This window comes from Medicago sativa, chromosome 5 (genome assembly GCF_051527215.1).
Source record: "Medicago sativa cultivar Bolivia chromosome 5, Bolivia_mono, whole genome shotgun sequence".
In the NCBI taxonomy this organism is placed as follows: Eukaryota; Viridiplantae; Streptophyta; class Magnoliopsida; order Fabales; family Fabaceae; genus Medicago; species Medicago sativa.
In genome coordinates, this window is record NC_140753.1 from 73,652,842 (window position 1) to 73,669,842 (window position 17,001).

General features: G+C 32.6%; 3 protein-coding genes across 4 annotated transcripts; all 3 read left to right on the top strand.

Annotated features, from left to right (window-relative positions):
* Positions 1-487: 487 nt before the first annotated feature.
* LOC146924853 (uncharacterized) lies at positions 488-4,002 on the top strand. 2 transcript variants are annotated; one of them, XM_085709788.1, is made up of 11 exons: positions 740-889; positions 1,126-1,273; positions 1,476-1,743; positions 1,834-2,052; positions 2,148-2,238; positions 2,337-2,475; positions 2,564-2,721; positions 2,822-2,942; positions 3,028-3,198; positions 3,298-3,378; positions 3,477-4,002. In XM_085709788.1, exons 2-11 carry the CDS (start codon positions 1,136-1,138, stop codon positions 3,768-3,770), a joined length of 1,680 nt encoding a protein of 559 aa, XP_085565914.1. In that variant the 5' UTR covers positions 740-889; positions 1,126-1,135; the 3' UTR covers positions 3,771-4,002. The 2 variants fall into 2 exon arrangements, with proteins under 2 accessions (XP_085565913.1, XP_085565914.1); XM_085709787.1 differs by having other exon boundaries at positions 488-1,273.
* A 1,623-nt stretch (positions 4,003-5,625) lies between these two features.
* LOC146924854 (uncharacterized) lies at positions 5,626-11,981 on the top strand. Its single transcript, XM_085711900.1, has 7 exons — positions 5,626-7,033; positions 7,143-7,588; positions 7,654-8,605; positions 8,702-9,922; positions 10,012-10,213; positions 10,314-11,182; positions 11,275-11,981. The coding sequence occupies exons 1-7, from the start codon at positions 5,626-5,628 to the stop codon at positions 11,853-11,855; spliced, it is 5,679 nt and encodes a 1,892-aa protein (XP_085568026.1). The 3' UTR covers positions 11,856-11,981.
* Positions 11,982-14,608: 2,627 nt separating this feature from the next.
* On the top strand, positions 14,609-16,461 carry LOC146924855 (uncharacterized). The gene is made up of 4 exons (XM_085710964.1): positions 14,609-14,688; positions 15,159-15,225; positions 15,365-15,886; positions 15,984-16,461. Exons 1-4 carry the CDS (start codon positions 14,663-14,665, stop codon positions 16,251-16,253), a joined length of 885 nt encoding a protein of 294 aa, XP_085567090.1. The 5' UTR covers positions 14,609-14,662; the 3' UTR covers positions 16,254-16,461.
* The last annotated feature ends 540 nt before the right edge of the window (positions 16,462-17,001 follow it).

Below are 17,001 nucleotides of genomic sequence, written 5' to 3' on the forward strand. Positions count from 1 at the left end.
TAAGTTGAATATTTCTTTTTATCTATAATGACCACAAGTTATTGTATCAAGTAGGTAATGTTTTTTGACTAACCCAAGTCAAACCTATTAAATTATATAAGAAAATATCTCATATAAATTGAATATTTATTCATTTATTATATATAAAAAATATTATCTATTCTTTTTTATCTATATTTTAAACAAATTACTATATCGAGTTGGTAATACTTTTCAAGCATCAAGTCAAATCTATTTTTTTTACTCAATAAAGTCAAATCTATTACATTATATAAAATAAAATTACATAAAATTTGAGTATTATTCATTTGATTATAATTATGAAAAAATTGTATATTATCTATTCTTTTACGTAGAATATTATCTATAGTAAAAATTAGTTATAATTATAATTATGTCTTGGGTTAGGTGAACTTCATGGTGATTCACAATGGTTGTATCTTGTTTGATGTGACTTAATAAGATTCTTCCTCAAAAACTGTGTGTATAATCCTCCTTAATATAAGAAGATACTATGTTGTGGAAAAACCCAACATAGTCACTCTCTAATAATTACACGTCTGTAATTGAGGGGTAAAAGATGTCTTAATATTACTTTTTGTAACTAAATGTACAACTAAGTACCAGGTTATGTTGGTTTGGTTTCATTGCACTTAAAATGCTTTTCCCAGTTTAATGCTGACTAAATATGCCAACTTTCGTACAATAACTAAAAGGGTTTAAGTTACCTTTTCTAACAATACACAGAGTCAGAAACCCAATCAATCAAAACTGCTTCACTCTTATCAATAGCTATCATCATACATACCTTGGTAATCTCCTACTACTTTTAAAACTACTACACATATCATTATCATCTCCTGCTACTTTTAACACTTCAACTTTTCTGGTAACCACTTCTCTCATCTATCATGAATCCCAATCTCAATATTTTCCATTAACTTATTTTGTTGTGAATGTTCCACAATTTTTTGTAACTTATTTTGTTTGTAGATCTGCATTTACAACGTTTCTATAAAACCATCTTTTAAGTTATTACACTTTACTATCTATTTTTTAATGTGTTCTTATGTATTATCTATCCTATATCATTTTTATAACACTTTTATTTATATTTATTCTCAGAGCAATCCCAATGGAAAGACCAGTTCAATTTATCGGTGATATTAACCAAAAGAAGGATTTCTGGAAGCTGGCTGTGAGGGTGAAAGACAAATGGGTTATTGTTAAGGATGGGAGGGAGCACTTGGAGATTGTTATCGTTGATGCTAAGGTTTTATGTGTATCATTAGCTGTTTTAATATTATATATGTTAAATAGATTCTAAGACCTAAATGAATATCAATAACCCAAACATACATGAAAAAGTTTTGATCAACACCTGCTGCTTAAATATGATTATATGTGTCTCTCTTTACTTACCTTGAACGTACATGGTTTCCTTCATTATGACTAACAAACAACATATGTTATAGGGAGATGATATTCATGTTGTGATCCCCACTGAATACAAAGCTATGTATGACCTGATACTGAAAGAGAATAACACTTACACGTTGAGCAACTTTCAAGTTGGTACCAATGATTTGCTCTTCAAAGCATCTGATCATAAGTACCTTTTGAAATGGACTGGTGGGACTACAGCAGTTGATGTCAATGTTCACAACATACCAAATCCAATACTGAAAATGAAACCTTTGGCTGAAATTATCTCTGGCAAATGGCGGACTGATATGTTATATCGTGAGTGTCTTATGTTTATTTTCAAAACTTTGTTAGCCTGTCTGACTTATAGAATATGGTTTAATGGGTTTGTGTTTGATTTATGTGCAGATGTCATTGGTGTGGTTCAAGACGTGGGATATTGCCAGCTCCATGAAGGAACAGGGAAAAAACTTCAGGTCAACTTTACGTTGAGAGACTTGAGTGATGTCACTCTCAACTGCACTCTATGGGAGTCTTATGCTGGGACCTTTATTAACTACAACAATGAGAGAAAAGAACATGGTCCGGTAATAGTTCTGCTTAAGTATGGCAAAGTCAAAGAAGAAGGTTTGTTAAGTTTGTTTTCATCTATACATTATTTTTATGTACTAAAGCGTTTACAATTGTGCCTGTCATACTGATGTCACTCTCCATAATTGTAGGTCGTTTTCCACTCACCATTTCAAACACTTACTCCTTCTCCAAGTTGTTTATTAATGAAGACATTCCTGAGATCAATCAGTTTAGGGAAAGGTTTGGTCTAATTTATAAATAACTATACATTATAATGAAGTTTGGTGTTATGTTATTGAAGTTGAAAGTATGTTTATATCGATACACAATTTATGTAGGTTGCCTAAGGAAAACCTGCTCGAGTCCCAAAGTCAGATTGTGTGTACACAATCAAGTGGTTCTCAGATGCCGACTGAAGCTGATTTGTTGTCCGAGCCAATGATTATGCCATTGTCTCAGATCATCGAACTTGATCAGGTTTAATAATTTTGCATCTACGCAATATGTAGGTTTTTTCCTCACATAATTTCGCATTGCTCATTAATTTGATATTTTGAAATTACAGATATCTTATTGTGTCACTGTTGCTACCGTTGACAAGGTCAACTCTACAAAATTTGGCTGGTACTATTTGGCTTGCTGCAAATGTCCCAAGACTGCTAAGGGTGACAATCCTCCATATACATGTGATTCTGGACACAACACCGAAACTGAGATCGTCAGGTATGTGTTCTGCCTACATATTTATAGTTTCTTTGACACCATTTGGTAAAGGTAATCTCAACATTAAGGAACTCAACTGATGATATCACATGACTGTTAGGTACAAGCTGGAGATTGATGTATCTTACGATAACACAAAGGCAACATTTGTTCTTTGGGACCGTGAGGTTACTCAATTGTTGGGTATTTCAGCAGCTCAGCTCCGTAGTAACATGATTCAGGTTTATTCCTATTTCAGTTATTTATATTATTGTTGTCACGTTTGTGTTCATAACTTTACTTTACAATTGATTGTTGTTATCACAGGCTGGGATAACTAATCGCTTTGAGTATCCTATGTGCATTGATAGTATTGCTGAAAAGACTTTCGTTTTCAAGGTCAAGTGGCAACCCAGGTGGAAGTCATTTTCTGTGGTCTGTTACAGGACAGGACAACCATTAGTTGATCAAGTGATTTCTATGTTCCCTATTGTTGAGGTAATAATCATTATAAAATAGTTTGATAATCTCTATTTAATAATTATTCAAGTTAGGAACCACTTACTTATCCATTGGGATCATAACTATAATATGCAGCCTGTTGCACCACCTTTGGAGCCAACTGAAGTTCCTCAGATTTCAAACACTCTTGAAAGTGAAGATCATACCATTCCAACTGTAAGTAATATCATGTCATTTTAGGACAACTTAAATTTTATTCTTTATCTGCATATACAAACAAACTAACCTCTATGTCATAAAATTATCGCTTACAGGAAGGGATGTCTGCAACATCTGAATATGATCCTGATCATATTTCTCAGATCACACCAATTAGCAACCCCAACAATGCTGAAGCAATGGTTGATTGGGATGGTCTTTCCCAACTCACTCCTCTAAACAACATATTGCTTGCTGAACCATTAGTTGCACCAGCCCCCACTCAAAGAACTCCAGAAACTCCTAAGACCACTTTTCCTGTTCCCCAAACACGCAACCAGGAAGCAATCCCTCCTGCGAAGCACTCTTCATCCAAAAGGGTGAAGCTGATCAAACAGGAGAAGAAGTGACCTACTTACCTGCATTATTATGTTTACTTTTATCTATAGCATATGTTTTGTAATATAATTATGACAACGTATTAACTTGGTGAACTTATGTTTGCCAAGTGATACAAAACTTGCTACTTTCCTACCTATGACTTATGCTTCTATGTTATTTCACTACTTATCTAACTTATGTCATCAACTACTGTGTAACTTATATCTATTTCAAATTTGGCTAAACTTATATTCTACCTCATTCCTTTTACTTATTTATATTTTGGTCTGCATTTTTTTATGTCATCAACTACTATGTAACCATGTTTTATAATAATTCTACTAAACGGTTCTCAATCATAACACGTTAATACTGATTTATAAATAGATAACTTATAACTTCATAGTATAAGATCATATGAAAGTGCATATATGCCCCACATTTTTATATGAAACAAAACATTATATCCTATTAATTATATCTTTCATTAACGTCATCCTCTTAAAAGTTGTTCTTACTTCCCCTAACTTACTTTTCTTCAACTCACTTATCTGAATTTGAATCCATAAGTACATACTATAGGTATAAGGTATTATAAATTAAGTGCATTGGCAGGACTATCATTGAGTCTAATCACATTTACCTTATTCTAATGTTTTTCTGCTGGAAGACATATTATTTATTTGTCATTTATTAATATTCACTTCATTATTAAGTGTCTACTATTACTAAGGTCACATAATAAATTGTACATGATCAATAATATTTGGAGTTTTGGATAACGATTTGTTTATCAATTTATCTTTTTTACCACTTTACAATTAACTAATGTCCTTTCATCATGTCATTTTATGAAACTAAATATAAATAGGGTCATGTTAACTTGTGCCCTAAGGACACAAGTTAAGGATCTAAAAAACGAAATAAAACATAAGTTTTGTATTGAAAAAATAAAATTTTAAACTTTCAAAGCATTGAATTCACAATTTTCAAGAATTAGTTTCTACAATTGGCTTTTAAACTTGTGCCTTAAGGGCACAAGTTAACATTTCCCATATAAATATAATACTCCTAACCAACATCAAATGTATTACTTGACTGCACAAGACTTTTCAACTTATATTATAATCTGCGTACACTACTCCCTCTTTGACAAGACTTTTGAACTTTGGAATATGTACCCTATCTCCCATGCATTAAATGATCCAACAGTGTTGGCTGGTATTTAGCATTTCAGCTGTACGCTTTCTATCATATTGTTTCATAGGTCATTATGACTCCAACTTTATTTGGTTTATACTCAGTCTCATAACAACTTTATAAGTTCATACTAATATCTTTTTAAACAACTATCTGCATTGTATTGTATCACTTTGGAACCTAACTATTTTGTAATAACTAAAATTAATAATAACTGTTTGCTTCTAACTAACTCACTATTTCAACTATCATCATACAACAAATAAAAATAAGTTTAAACTACAGAAGTTTCATTCATTTGCAAAACATACCAGCAACTCCATCTGTCTGATGCTTCCTCCATCTATTCAGTAAATTATTTGGTAGAGAAAAGACACCAGGTAAATATGAAACTATCTTCATAACCATATGCGCTTTGAATCCATTTCGTTAGTTCTCTATTTCCCATTATGTTGTATAATTCTGGAATCACTATTTACAGCACAACACATTATAATACTTGAACAGCTTACAACACATATTGTTAGTTCTCCTACATTGATTATACCTTCTACTTATTTTGTTACTCAATTTACAAATATAGAAAATAGCATGAACAATTATCTTACTTTCCAATGGAATAACAAACCCTCCATTGTAGGATCTATGCGGACCTGATATGTTGTATTCATAACTGTGCAGGAAATGGATCAACAAAATGTATCACCTCACACGAAGTCTGCAGAAGCTAGAAACAAGAGGAAGTTAACTTGCACTAAAAAAGGTAATGTTTCAAAAAGACCAACTAGATCAAAACCTCTTTCTGATATAACATCATCCACAATAAACAGGCAGATTAATCCAATTTCAATGCCAAATTCCACTAATATATCGTCAGTTGCGAATCAAACCCAATATTCACAACTTAATCAAAATATCCAACACCCACCTACCTATGGAAGGAGATGTGTACCTGGGTTAAATCTTCTTCACAAGTTTGATGCAACTTTGCAACCTGGACCAACTGCTGACAAAAGTACTAATGTTGCCAATAAACGCAAAACACCTGATATCCCCTATGTTCATAACTTCCCTTCTTCATCCATTGCAAACATCAATAAGAGGATGCTTCCAACATCAATAACTAAGTCCACTGGATCAAAACCTCTTGCTGATATAACTTCATCCACACTTAACACACAAATTAATCCAACGTCAAAGCAAAATTCCAATAATATACCAGATGTTGGCAATCATACCCAGTTTTCACAACAAACTCTTAATACATTACCCACAACCCATACTTATGGAAGAAGAAGTGTACATGGCTTGAATCTTCTTCACAAATTTGATGCGGTGGAACAACCTGGACAAACTGTTACCCAAATTCCTAATGTTGTCAGTAAGCAGAAAACGCCTGATATCCCTGATGTTTATCCCATCTATTTTCCATCAAATAAACAGCTCAATCAGAGGATACTTCCCGCTTCAATAACTAAGTCAACTTATCAACATGTACAAAGTTTCAACCCTTCCATATTAAAAAACCCTCAAAGACCACGTGCTGCTCAAAACAAGTCCCCCAGTATTACACAACCTTGCCCAATAAAATCTTCCACTTCTAATGTTGGAACAAATCCCAAACCTTCTTCATCCAATTTTGATTGCTTCGCAAAGGGATTCTTATGTAGAAACAGCAGAAATAACCACAATAAAGACAATCATCCTATTGTTGAGACAGTACATCAATTGAAGCGACCAATGGTTGATAACTCTTCAACAACATTCATGCCTTCTGATGCGCATGTGCCTAATAATATCATAAATACACCAACATCCAATTCTGATCAGGGGCATGGTTATCGATCTTCCAATTTTTATATTGGAGAAACTTCTAATTCAACTGCTAAAGTTCGGACCAAAACAACATCTATTGCCAATGATGCTGAATACTTCAGGAGCAGGCCTGTTCATCACAATACTGCAACACAAACTAATGTTACTGGTAATGATACAGAATCGGACTCTGACTCTGATCAAAGTAACCATACAAGTCAATCAGGCAATAGTTCAGATGAAGATTTTGACAATGAACAAGATAATCAGGCTGAAGGTATGTTACAATGTATTACAATTTATTACAGTTATACATATTTAATACTGTATATTTCTATTACTAATCACCAGAATACTTCATACTAATATAGTTTATATCCGTATAGGGTACTTTGATATAGGAGATCCAGTTTGGGAGTGTCAATATTGTGGTTCTTTAATGTGGTATCAAGAAAGGAAAGAGAAATCAAGGAACACAACACAGCCAAAATTTAGCTTATGTTGTGGAACTGGTAATGTTCAACTACCACTACTGGAACAACCTCCACCTTTACTTCAACATCTCTTATTTGATCATGAAAGCAGAGACAGTAAGAATTACCAAGCAAATGCAAGAGTATACAATGCTATGTTTTCTTTTACTTCACCTGGTATGAGTATGGACACCGACATTGGAAAAGGGAGAGGCCCACCCACATTGAGACTGCATGGACAGACCTGTCATAGAATTGGCAGCATGTTGCCCTTAGCTGGACAAAGACCTAAATTTGCACAGCTATATATCTATGACACAGATAATGAAATTGCTAACAGAATATCCACTTTCAAGTCAGTAGACGTCAATATTAATTTGTTTATTCCTTCAATATTTACCATATCAAATGATATTTTCTTTAGTTCTGCTATTTACAATTGTTTTATCGGAATACCAGGAACAACAAAGAACTTGACCCGAAGATTGTGCAGAAATTGAAGGCAATGCTTGATGAGAATAATGTACATGCTAAAGCTTTTCGAATGGCAAGAGATATATTAAAGGATGGACCTGTTCAACATGTTAAGTTGAAACTGATTTCTGAAAGGAAGAGTGATGGCCGGGTTTATAACAAACCTACTGTTTCAGAGGTTGCAGCACTAATTGTAGGTGATATCGATTCAGCTACAAAGAGAGATATTATAATGCAAGGTCAGAGTGGACATTTACAGAGAATTGATGAGTTTCATGCAAGCTATCTAGGGTTTCAATATCCACTTATTTTCCCTTATGGCGAAGATGGTTACCGCCCGGGAATATTGCTAAGGTATAAAGATGATATTGCTGTGACCGGAAGAAATCGACTAACTATTAAAGGATGGCTCTCATATCGTATCATGGTCAGGAAATTTGAGGCACATACTTTAATATGTTCTAGAAGACTTTTTCAGCAATTTTTGGTAGATGGTTACACAATGATGGAAACAGAAAGACTTACTTGGTTAAGAAAAAATCAAACAAAATTAAGAGTAGGTAAATACAGGCAACTTACTGAATCCACTGGTGCTGCTAATCAAGGTACCAAAACAATAAAAGGAACGAGAGTAGTGTTGCCGTCAACCTTTGTAGGCAGCAAAAGATACATGGATCAGTTGTATTTTGATGGGATGGCTATTTCAAGTATGGTTGGATTCCCAGACTTTTTTATTACATTTACATGTAATCCTAATTGGCCTGAGATTACTAGAGAACTTGAAAAGTACAAATTGAAGCCTCCAGATCGTCCAGATATCATTGCAAGGGTATTCAAAATCAAGTTTGATGAGCTAATGAAAGACCTAACAAAGAGACATGTCCTTGGTAAAGTTGTAGCATGTAAGTGATTTATACAAACATTATTACTGATTTCGTTACTTTATATGTGAACATTTTTATCTTATTACCTTTGTTCATGTTGTCTTTGTCATACAGTTATGTACACTATTGAATTCCAAAAAAGAGGTCTGCCACATGCTCACATTCTACTTTTTTTACACCCGTCAAACAAGTACCCAACTCCTGCACATATTGACTCCATCATATCTGCTGAGATCCCTGATCCTGAAAAAGATACGGTTTTATATAATTTGGTCAAAAGTCACATGATTCATGGTCCATGTGGTCGAGCTAAGTTGTCATCGCCGTGTATGAGAAAGGACAAATGTTCCAAATTTTTTCCAAAAAAATTCATCGAAAATACGGTTGTTGATCAAGATGGATACCCTGTATACAAAAGAAGTTCTACAACTCACACGGTTGTGAAAAATGGAATTACAATGGATAACAGAAATGTTGTGCCATATAACAGAAGATTGTTACTTAAGTATCAAGCTCATATCAACATGGAATGGTGCAATCAAAGTACATCCATAAAATACTTATTCAAGTATATTCACAAAGGATATGATCGTATTACAGCTTCAGTTGTTCCATCAAAGCATCGTCCAACAACTTCACAACAACCGGTGGATGAAATTAAACATTATTTGGATTGTAGATATATCTCACCAAGTGAGGCCTGTTGGAGGATTTTCTCTTTCAAAATCCATGGGAGGAAACCAGCTGTTGAACGTATGTTTTTCCATTTGGTAGGAGAAAAGTTCATATACTTCACTGATCATGCAAGAATGGAAAATGTTCTTGAAAAAGCCAGTGTTACAGAATCTATGTTCACTGCTTGGTTGCAGGCAAATCAAGATTTTGTAGCTGCAAGAGAGCTGACATATACTCAATTTGTCTCCAAGTTTGTTTACAGTAAAAAAAATCGAGTCTGGACCCCAAGGAAGAGAGGTTTTACTATAGGAAGACTTATTTGGGTTCCACCAACAACTGGAGAGTTGTTCCATTTGAGGATGATGTTGACTGTTGTTAAAGGTCCTAAATCCTATGAAGAAATTAGAAAAGTAGGGCAAGTTCAATATCTAACTTTCAGAGAAGCATGTTTTGCTATGGGATTCCTTGATGATGATAGGGAATTCATTGGAGCTATTCGAGAAGCTAACCAATGGGGATCAGGTTATTTTCTAAGAAGATTGTTTGTGGTACTGTTGCTAGCTGGATCCATGAATAGACCACTGCATGTGTGGAATAAAACTGTACAATGGCTGTCAGATGGTATTCTACGTGAACAACGTATATTGGCCAAAAATCCAGGTATATTTTTCATTCATCACGCTCTGACCTATATCAAACATAATTTTTATTGTACTTAACCTTATGTCCTTATACATTGTTTTATTCAGCATTACTTCTCACAGATGAACAACTGCAAAATTTGACATTAATTGAAATAGAGAAGTTATTACAATCAAGTAGAAGATCATTGAAAGAATTTAAATCACTGCCTTATCCAAATGGTTATGTACTTGAACAGTTGGGCAATAGGCTCATTTACGATGAACGTAATTACGATACTCCCACCCTCAAAGCTGAATTCCAGCAACTATTTTCACAACTTACAGGTACCTTTATGCCCAATATATGTCTTATATTTTGGAATCATACAACTTTCTAAAAAGATGTTTAACAAATTTCTTTTTAAAACTCATTCAGATGAACAGAGGTCAATTTATGACAAGATCATGCTGTCGGTTGCAAATCAAAAAGGAGGAGTTTTCTTTTTACATGGTTATGGAGGCACAGGTAAAACATTCATGTGGCGAACCCTTGCAAGTGCATTACGTTCAAAGCATGATATTGTTTTAACTGTAGCCACCAGTGGTATTGCATCTCTGCTGCTACCTGGAGGAAGAACTGCACATTCTAAATTCAGAATACCTGTCCCAACCTTTGAGAATTCTACTTGCAAAATAGATCATGATAGTGATATGGCAGACCTTCTTCGTCAAACTAAGCTCATCATATGGGATGAAGCACCCATGGCCCATAGGTTTACATTTGAGTGTTTAGATAGAACACTTAAAGATATTATGGGAGACAAAGACAATCCATGTGATACAATTTTTGGAGGAAAAGTCATAGTGTTTGGTGGTGATTTTAGACAAATACTACCAGTTATACCAAGAGGGTTCCGATCTGATATTGTCCACGCAACGATTAATGCATCATATATTTGGGATCATTGCAAGGTACTCACATTGACCAAGAATATGAGATTGAAAGCTGGATGTAACTCTCAGGAAAACAAAGAGATAGAAGAGTTTTCAAATTGGTTGTTAAGTGTTGGTGAGGGTAAGGTTTGTGAACCTAATGATGGTTTTGCTGAAATCCCAATTCCCAAGGATATGTTGATCATGGATTTTCAGGAACCACTTCATGCAATTGTGCAAAGTACATATCCTGACTTCCTACACAACTATCAGTCCTATGAATACTTGAAAAGCAGAGCTATTTTAGCTTCAACCATTGAAGTTGTAGATCAAATTAACGATTATGTTTTAGGATTAATGCCAGGTATATTTTATATATTCTCTTCTACTAAAATAACAATTTTTAAATATTAATAAGTATGAAAACAAAAGTTCACTGACTCATATCGTTTATAGGTGATGAAAGAATATACTACAGTTGCAACTCAGTTGACAGATCTGAAATACATGACAACAACATTGTTGATGTCTTAACACCGGAATTTTTGAGTATGCTGCGTACCTCCGGACTTCCCAACCATCAAATCAAATTAAAGGTTGGCTGCCCAATTATGCTTCTCCGGAATATAGATCAATCTGAAGGGTTGTGCAATGGGACAAGATTGATGGTAACCAAGTTAGCAAACCATGTTATTGAAGCTAAAATTATGGGAGGCCAGCATCATGGAAATATAATCTATATTCCACGTATGGATATGTCACCCTCTCAGTCTCCATGGCCATTCAAGTTAAGTAGAAGACAATTTCCAATTGTTGTTTCTTATGCTATGACAATTAACAAGTCTCAGGGTCAATCTTTAGACTGGGTTGGACTATACTTACCCAAAGATGTGTTTAGTCATGGTCAAATATATGTTGCAATTTCAAGAGTAACCAGCAAAAAAGGTATTAAGATTTTGATACATGATGAAAATAAACAACCAAAGGAAACAACAACAAATGTGGTCTACAAAGAAGTCTTTCAAAATGTTCACTAAGTAAGTGCATCAATTCTATAATATGGTACTTACCTGCAAAATAAGTGTTTAACATATTATTTTGCTTACATCACAGGTCACTCCAGGAACTTGGATCAAGATTGGTATGTCTTCACAATTGGTTTATCAAAACTCCATAAAAACCACTCTTATCCTGAAACATTCAACCGCAAATTTGTTCAACTTTGTGTTTTCAGTTCTACTTCACTGACAAGAACTAAGATCTCTATCTAAATTTTAATCTTTTTATATCATCTGTTCGCATACAAATACTTTTATATTTCAGCATTATCTTCACAGTAGTTTGTAGTTTGTGACTGAATTGTGTTAACGTTAAGATATTACTTTCATATACATGCATGTGTGATCATATCAGTCTTTGCTATACATAAACATAAATTCATCAAATTGCTATAACAATGAGCTATGGTATAAACAGTGAAAGTAATCAAACTGACATCAACTAGCAATTCTAAACAATAACATCTACCAGGGTTGTCATTAAACCAAATCATTTCAATTACATATATCCAAACAATACTAATTATTTCTGATTAGATCAAACAATTCCTCTTAAGTAGAAATTTGGTTCATACCTGGCACACATTTACCTTCTGCAATGTTTATGTTCCTCTGTTGTTGCCATAAAGTCTCTCATTACTGACCAGGTATTAGGTACCTTATAAGTATACTAAACAATTTATTATAACTTCTGACTCAGTTAGGAATACTATCAACAATTTTAATCTTAATACTAATTAAACATGCTTACAATAGCTCATTTTCGACTGCATGTCCTCTTCACCTTCACCTTCTTTGATCTCACACATGCATGAAAATCCAATAGCTTCATCAATTAACTTGATATATTTCTGAGTTGGATACAAACATTCATTACAAATCTCCTGGACCACCTAAGAATTTCTCCAATACCTGCTACAAAAGATGCCTCACCTACCAACATAACACTACCCGTGACTGCACGTCTCTTCCCAATTATATTTTTAAAGAAACAATAAAGGTAGAGTGTGTACCCTGCCATAGTCTGATTTGGTTTATGTATTGTCTCAGCTTTATGTACTTTATTTGAATGCCCATTAATTATAAAAGTTATTATAAAGTGAGGTTGTTACAACCAACCTATAAATGACAAATTACGTGATTTATAACTTATGAGTTTTTATAATTACAAATTTGTTACAACTCTTTGTAACCAAAAAAAAAAAACTCTTTGTTAAATACACCCTCCGGTCACTAATATAAGCAAAAATCCATTTTTTAGATACATTCAATTCATGATGTATGTGGTCTTTATTATATGTCACATACATCATTAATTAAATGTATCTAAAAAGTGGATTTTTGCTTATATTAGTGACCGGAGGGTGTACACACATTAAGATTTTATTAACTCTGTTCATTCTTTTCTATTGTAGTTCAATACACACATTAAGATTTTATTAACTCTGTTCATTCTTTTCTATTGTAGTTCGAATATCACTACTTAAATTAAAAACGTATACTTTTACTACCTTCGTTTTAGCCAAAAAAAAAATTGAATACTGAATGTCGCTTTAACCAAAAAAAATTATTTTAAAATTAATGTCACTTTCGGTTTTCAATGCAATAATAAGTTTTTCTTTTCAATTGTACCCTTAAATTAATACTATGTTACACTACTTCCAAAGTATTATTTTTTTCTTTAATGAAAAACAAACCAATTTTTGATTAGGATAATTTGGTTAAATACCTATGACATTTGACTACTATATTCCATTACTTAATCTGTTTCTAATTGGCTAAAACCACACTTATTTTTAAACGGAGAGTATTTTTCTGATGCCCACATTCTTTTTATTCAAATCATTTTTTAAGCTAATTAAGTTTTTTGTCACTACAAACTATAGTGGGCCTTTTTGGCCGTGTTCCATACCCCATCTCAAATTTAGTCTCCGTAATTGTTGATGCTCATTACTATATTGTACAGGGACTCAAAATTATTATGGAAAATTTCATTTTTACTAAAAAATGTAACGTTTTTTTTTATATGAACTAAAAACAAAATGCTAAAAAAATTTTGGAAATACAAACAAACTTCATTAACCTTATTTTTACATTTATTCTAGGTTTATCTTACATATAATACATTATTTTATAATGGCTATATGGTACACCGACATAATTGATATATTCAAATCATTTCTTATTAGATTAACATAAATTTTAAATAACCTGGATAATACACAATTATTTCAATATTATTGCTCCCTCTATCTCACAAAATTTGTCTATTTATTCTTTTTTGGCATTTCTCAAAGTAATTGTCATTCTACAATATCAATGCAAGATTTATTTTTTTCTTCTTCTACTATAGCCTCTTATATTGTATTTATAAGCAAATCTTATTCAATAAAAGTTGCTTACAAATCTTACCGGAGAGAGTATTCATTATATTTCATCCAACTTAACTACTTCATTAACTACAATTAATAAGAGTGTTTTAGAAAATAGTACTAATTTTACCATTGAAATCAACACTTTTAGACCGACGGAGTATATCTTTATTGTTAATTTTACCAAAAAATAGTTTCAATACACCTCCAAATTCCTAAAAGACTTTAACAAACAACATCACAGTTAGTCTCTTTCAATATTCAAGTGTTATAAGTCCAGGCCCGTATACCTATTATTCATTTCAAATTTACCCGGCCCATTACATATGCAAAGGATACTGTCTTTTAGGGTTTCTCATCATTAGTTAACTAAGAAACGGCAATTTAGGGAAGAAAGGAAAGAAGACAGCAACCATGGTCCCTACTACATACCAAATCCGGTAACAATGTCTTTTTTATTTACAACTATGCCTAATAAGTTAAATTGCATAGAATATCAGTATAGATAAGGATTGATCTGCATTTTAGTATAGTAATTGACAACAACAACAATGAAATATTTACCACTTATCATGAACATTCATTATTCTATTCTTATATCTGATATTTTATTCAACTGAATCTGTGACGACAATGTCCACATAATTTCAAATAGATTATCATCGATCAAATATCAACAACCTACATGCATTTAGTTTTGTTATTTTCCTTTTTAAAACATGCTTTTTATTAATAATACACATCACAAATCACCTATTACATATCTCTTTGTTCATTTCATAATGTTTAATTAGTTTATGCCTCAACTTATGTATGAATACATTTTTTTAAAAACTTTGTTTTTAAACTTATCTTTAATACACCATATGTAATTTCTAAAATATTCTAGCTGCTTCAAATATGATTGCAGTGAGAATGGTGAGGGTAGTTCTTCAGCTGCTTCCAAAACTTTTCAGACCATCATATATCCTTCTCAGGTTTTTTTTTTTTTTTACTAACTCAATTCACTTTGTTTTTCATTTTTTCTTATTCACTATTATCAAATACAACATATTATTGGTTTCTGTTCTATAATATACATTTAGTTATATAATATTTTCAACTTTCATTTATTAGGATGATATTGAAGTCTCTAATGAATTTGTTGAACAATGGACAAATGTTATATCTGAGGAAAAGTATGGATCTATTAGAGATCCTGCTGGTAATTACTTTGGGATAGATACATCAACAATTGTCACTAAAAACTGTATCAAAGCTGGAATTACGGTTTCTCAGTATTGTGGGTTCCATGAACCACAAAAGGTTCTATTCGATTACCAGCCTAATTCAAACCAATTCAACATGCGTATTATTGACGATGGAGGAAAAGATATTCCATACTATGGCTTCCACTATCCAATTAATGAACATGACAAAAAACTTGCTGATCCAAATTATGAGGTAGACCCTGCATTCATTTTTACATATCAAGCTGATGAGGATATGTACATACCAATTGGTTTTGGTATGGAACATATGAATATATCAGAAAAAATGTTAGAAGCAACTCAGAATCCTAATCTGCTACCAGAACTGTATCCATTTGAATGGTTCTGTGATGTCTCTAAAGCTATATCAAAAGGAAAAAGTGTTATGGTGAGTACTTCATATTATGTAAAAATATTATACAATACTGCTTGCTGCTAGGTTTCTTATTGTTTGTCTTTTTTTGTTTTTTTTCTTTCTATTTTAGCACTTCCCAAAGGCCATTTCCAATGATGCAAAACTTGATAATGTTCATGATATTGTTGTGATTAATCAAGAAACTGATCAGATCATTCGATGCACTATCAAAAAGTCCAATAGAATCCCCCCTGAATACTCCATCGGTGGAGATTGGTATGCATTTGTAAAGAATCTTAAGTTGAAGATTGGGGACAAGTTGGGATTTGGGATGGATAATCCTCCTGCACATATCCAGGTTATTGCTTTGAGGTCAAGAGTTGAATATGGCAATCACTGAGATGTCTTTGCAGAAGTATAATCAAGAAGTTTAACAGTTCACTTTTTAATTACTTTAATTTCGTTTTTCATGGTTATGTAACTTAAGAACAAATTTGTCTTATGATTTGGATTTGCTTAATGTTGCTACATTCTGTCTACCCTGTTTTCTTGATTATTTACTAAGTTGCTAAAATTTATTGAATTTTCTATATATGTCTTATATTCACCTTATAATATATTTCGCTGCAACTTATATGTGAATTTTGCTATATTTATTATATGTGTATTTTCTTATTCCTACAAAAAATGTATTTTCTTATTTTTTTTTCATAAGTACTATTTGCTGCATAATATTTCCAATTTCAAATGATCTGCTGTTGTTTGCTACAATTTCCTGACTTATTATCCAACCTTTTATCAATACTTTTATATGAACCAATTTTATGCTGTTTTCTCATATCATTTTTCATCAACTTTTTCAGACAAATCAATATGGTATAATGCCACCCTATATCAACTCTAACTACAATGAGGCTTAATTTAGCTTAAACTCTAACTATCACTTCATTATGTCCGTGCTAACCTTATAGCTTACATTTATATATATCATAATCGAATTAAAACAATAAATAAAAATTGGTTAGCCAAATTCTTTCAAACTAATAAATTAATTCACTTTTTCATACATAATTAAACATACACTCCCAATACATTGTTACTTATACTAATCACTACTCTAAAGGACAAACATATAATCTTCGTGTTGG

Coding starts and splice junctions, on each gene's coding strand:
- LOC146924854 (XM_085711900.1), top strand. CDS start 5,626: ATGGATCAACAAAATGTATCACCTCACACGAAGTCTGCAGAAGCTAGA. Junction 8,606..8,701: donor CCTTGGTAAAGTTGTAGCAT/GTAAGTGATTTA, acceptor TTTGTCATACAG/TTATGTACACTATTGAATTC. Junction 10,214..10,313: donor AAAGCTGAATTCCAGCAACT/ATTTTCACAACT, acceptor TCTTTTTAAAAC/TCATTCAGATGAACAGAGGT.
- LOC146924853 (XM_085709787.1), top strand. CDS start 1,070: ATGTATTATCTATCCTATATCATTTTTATAACACTTTTATTTATATTT. Junction 1,274..1,475: donor TTGTTATCGTTGATGCTAAG/GTTTTATGTGTA, acceptor CATATGTTATAG/GGAGATGATATTCATGTTGT. Junction 1,744..1,833: donor GCGGACTGATATGTTATATC/GTGAGTGTCTTA, acceptor ATTTATGTGCAG/ATGTCATTGGTGTGGTTCAA.
- LOC146924855 (XM_085710964.1), top strand. CDS start 14,663: ATGGTCCCTACTACATACCAAATCCG. Junction 15,226..15,364: donor CCATCATATATCCTTCTCAG/GTTTTTTTTTTT, acceptor TTCATTTATTAG/GATGATATTGAAGTCTCTAA. Junction 15,887..15,983: donor CAAAAGGAAAAAGTGTTATG/GTGAGTACTTCA, acceptor TTTCTATTTTAG/CACTTCCCAAAGGCCATTTC.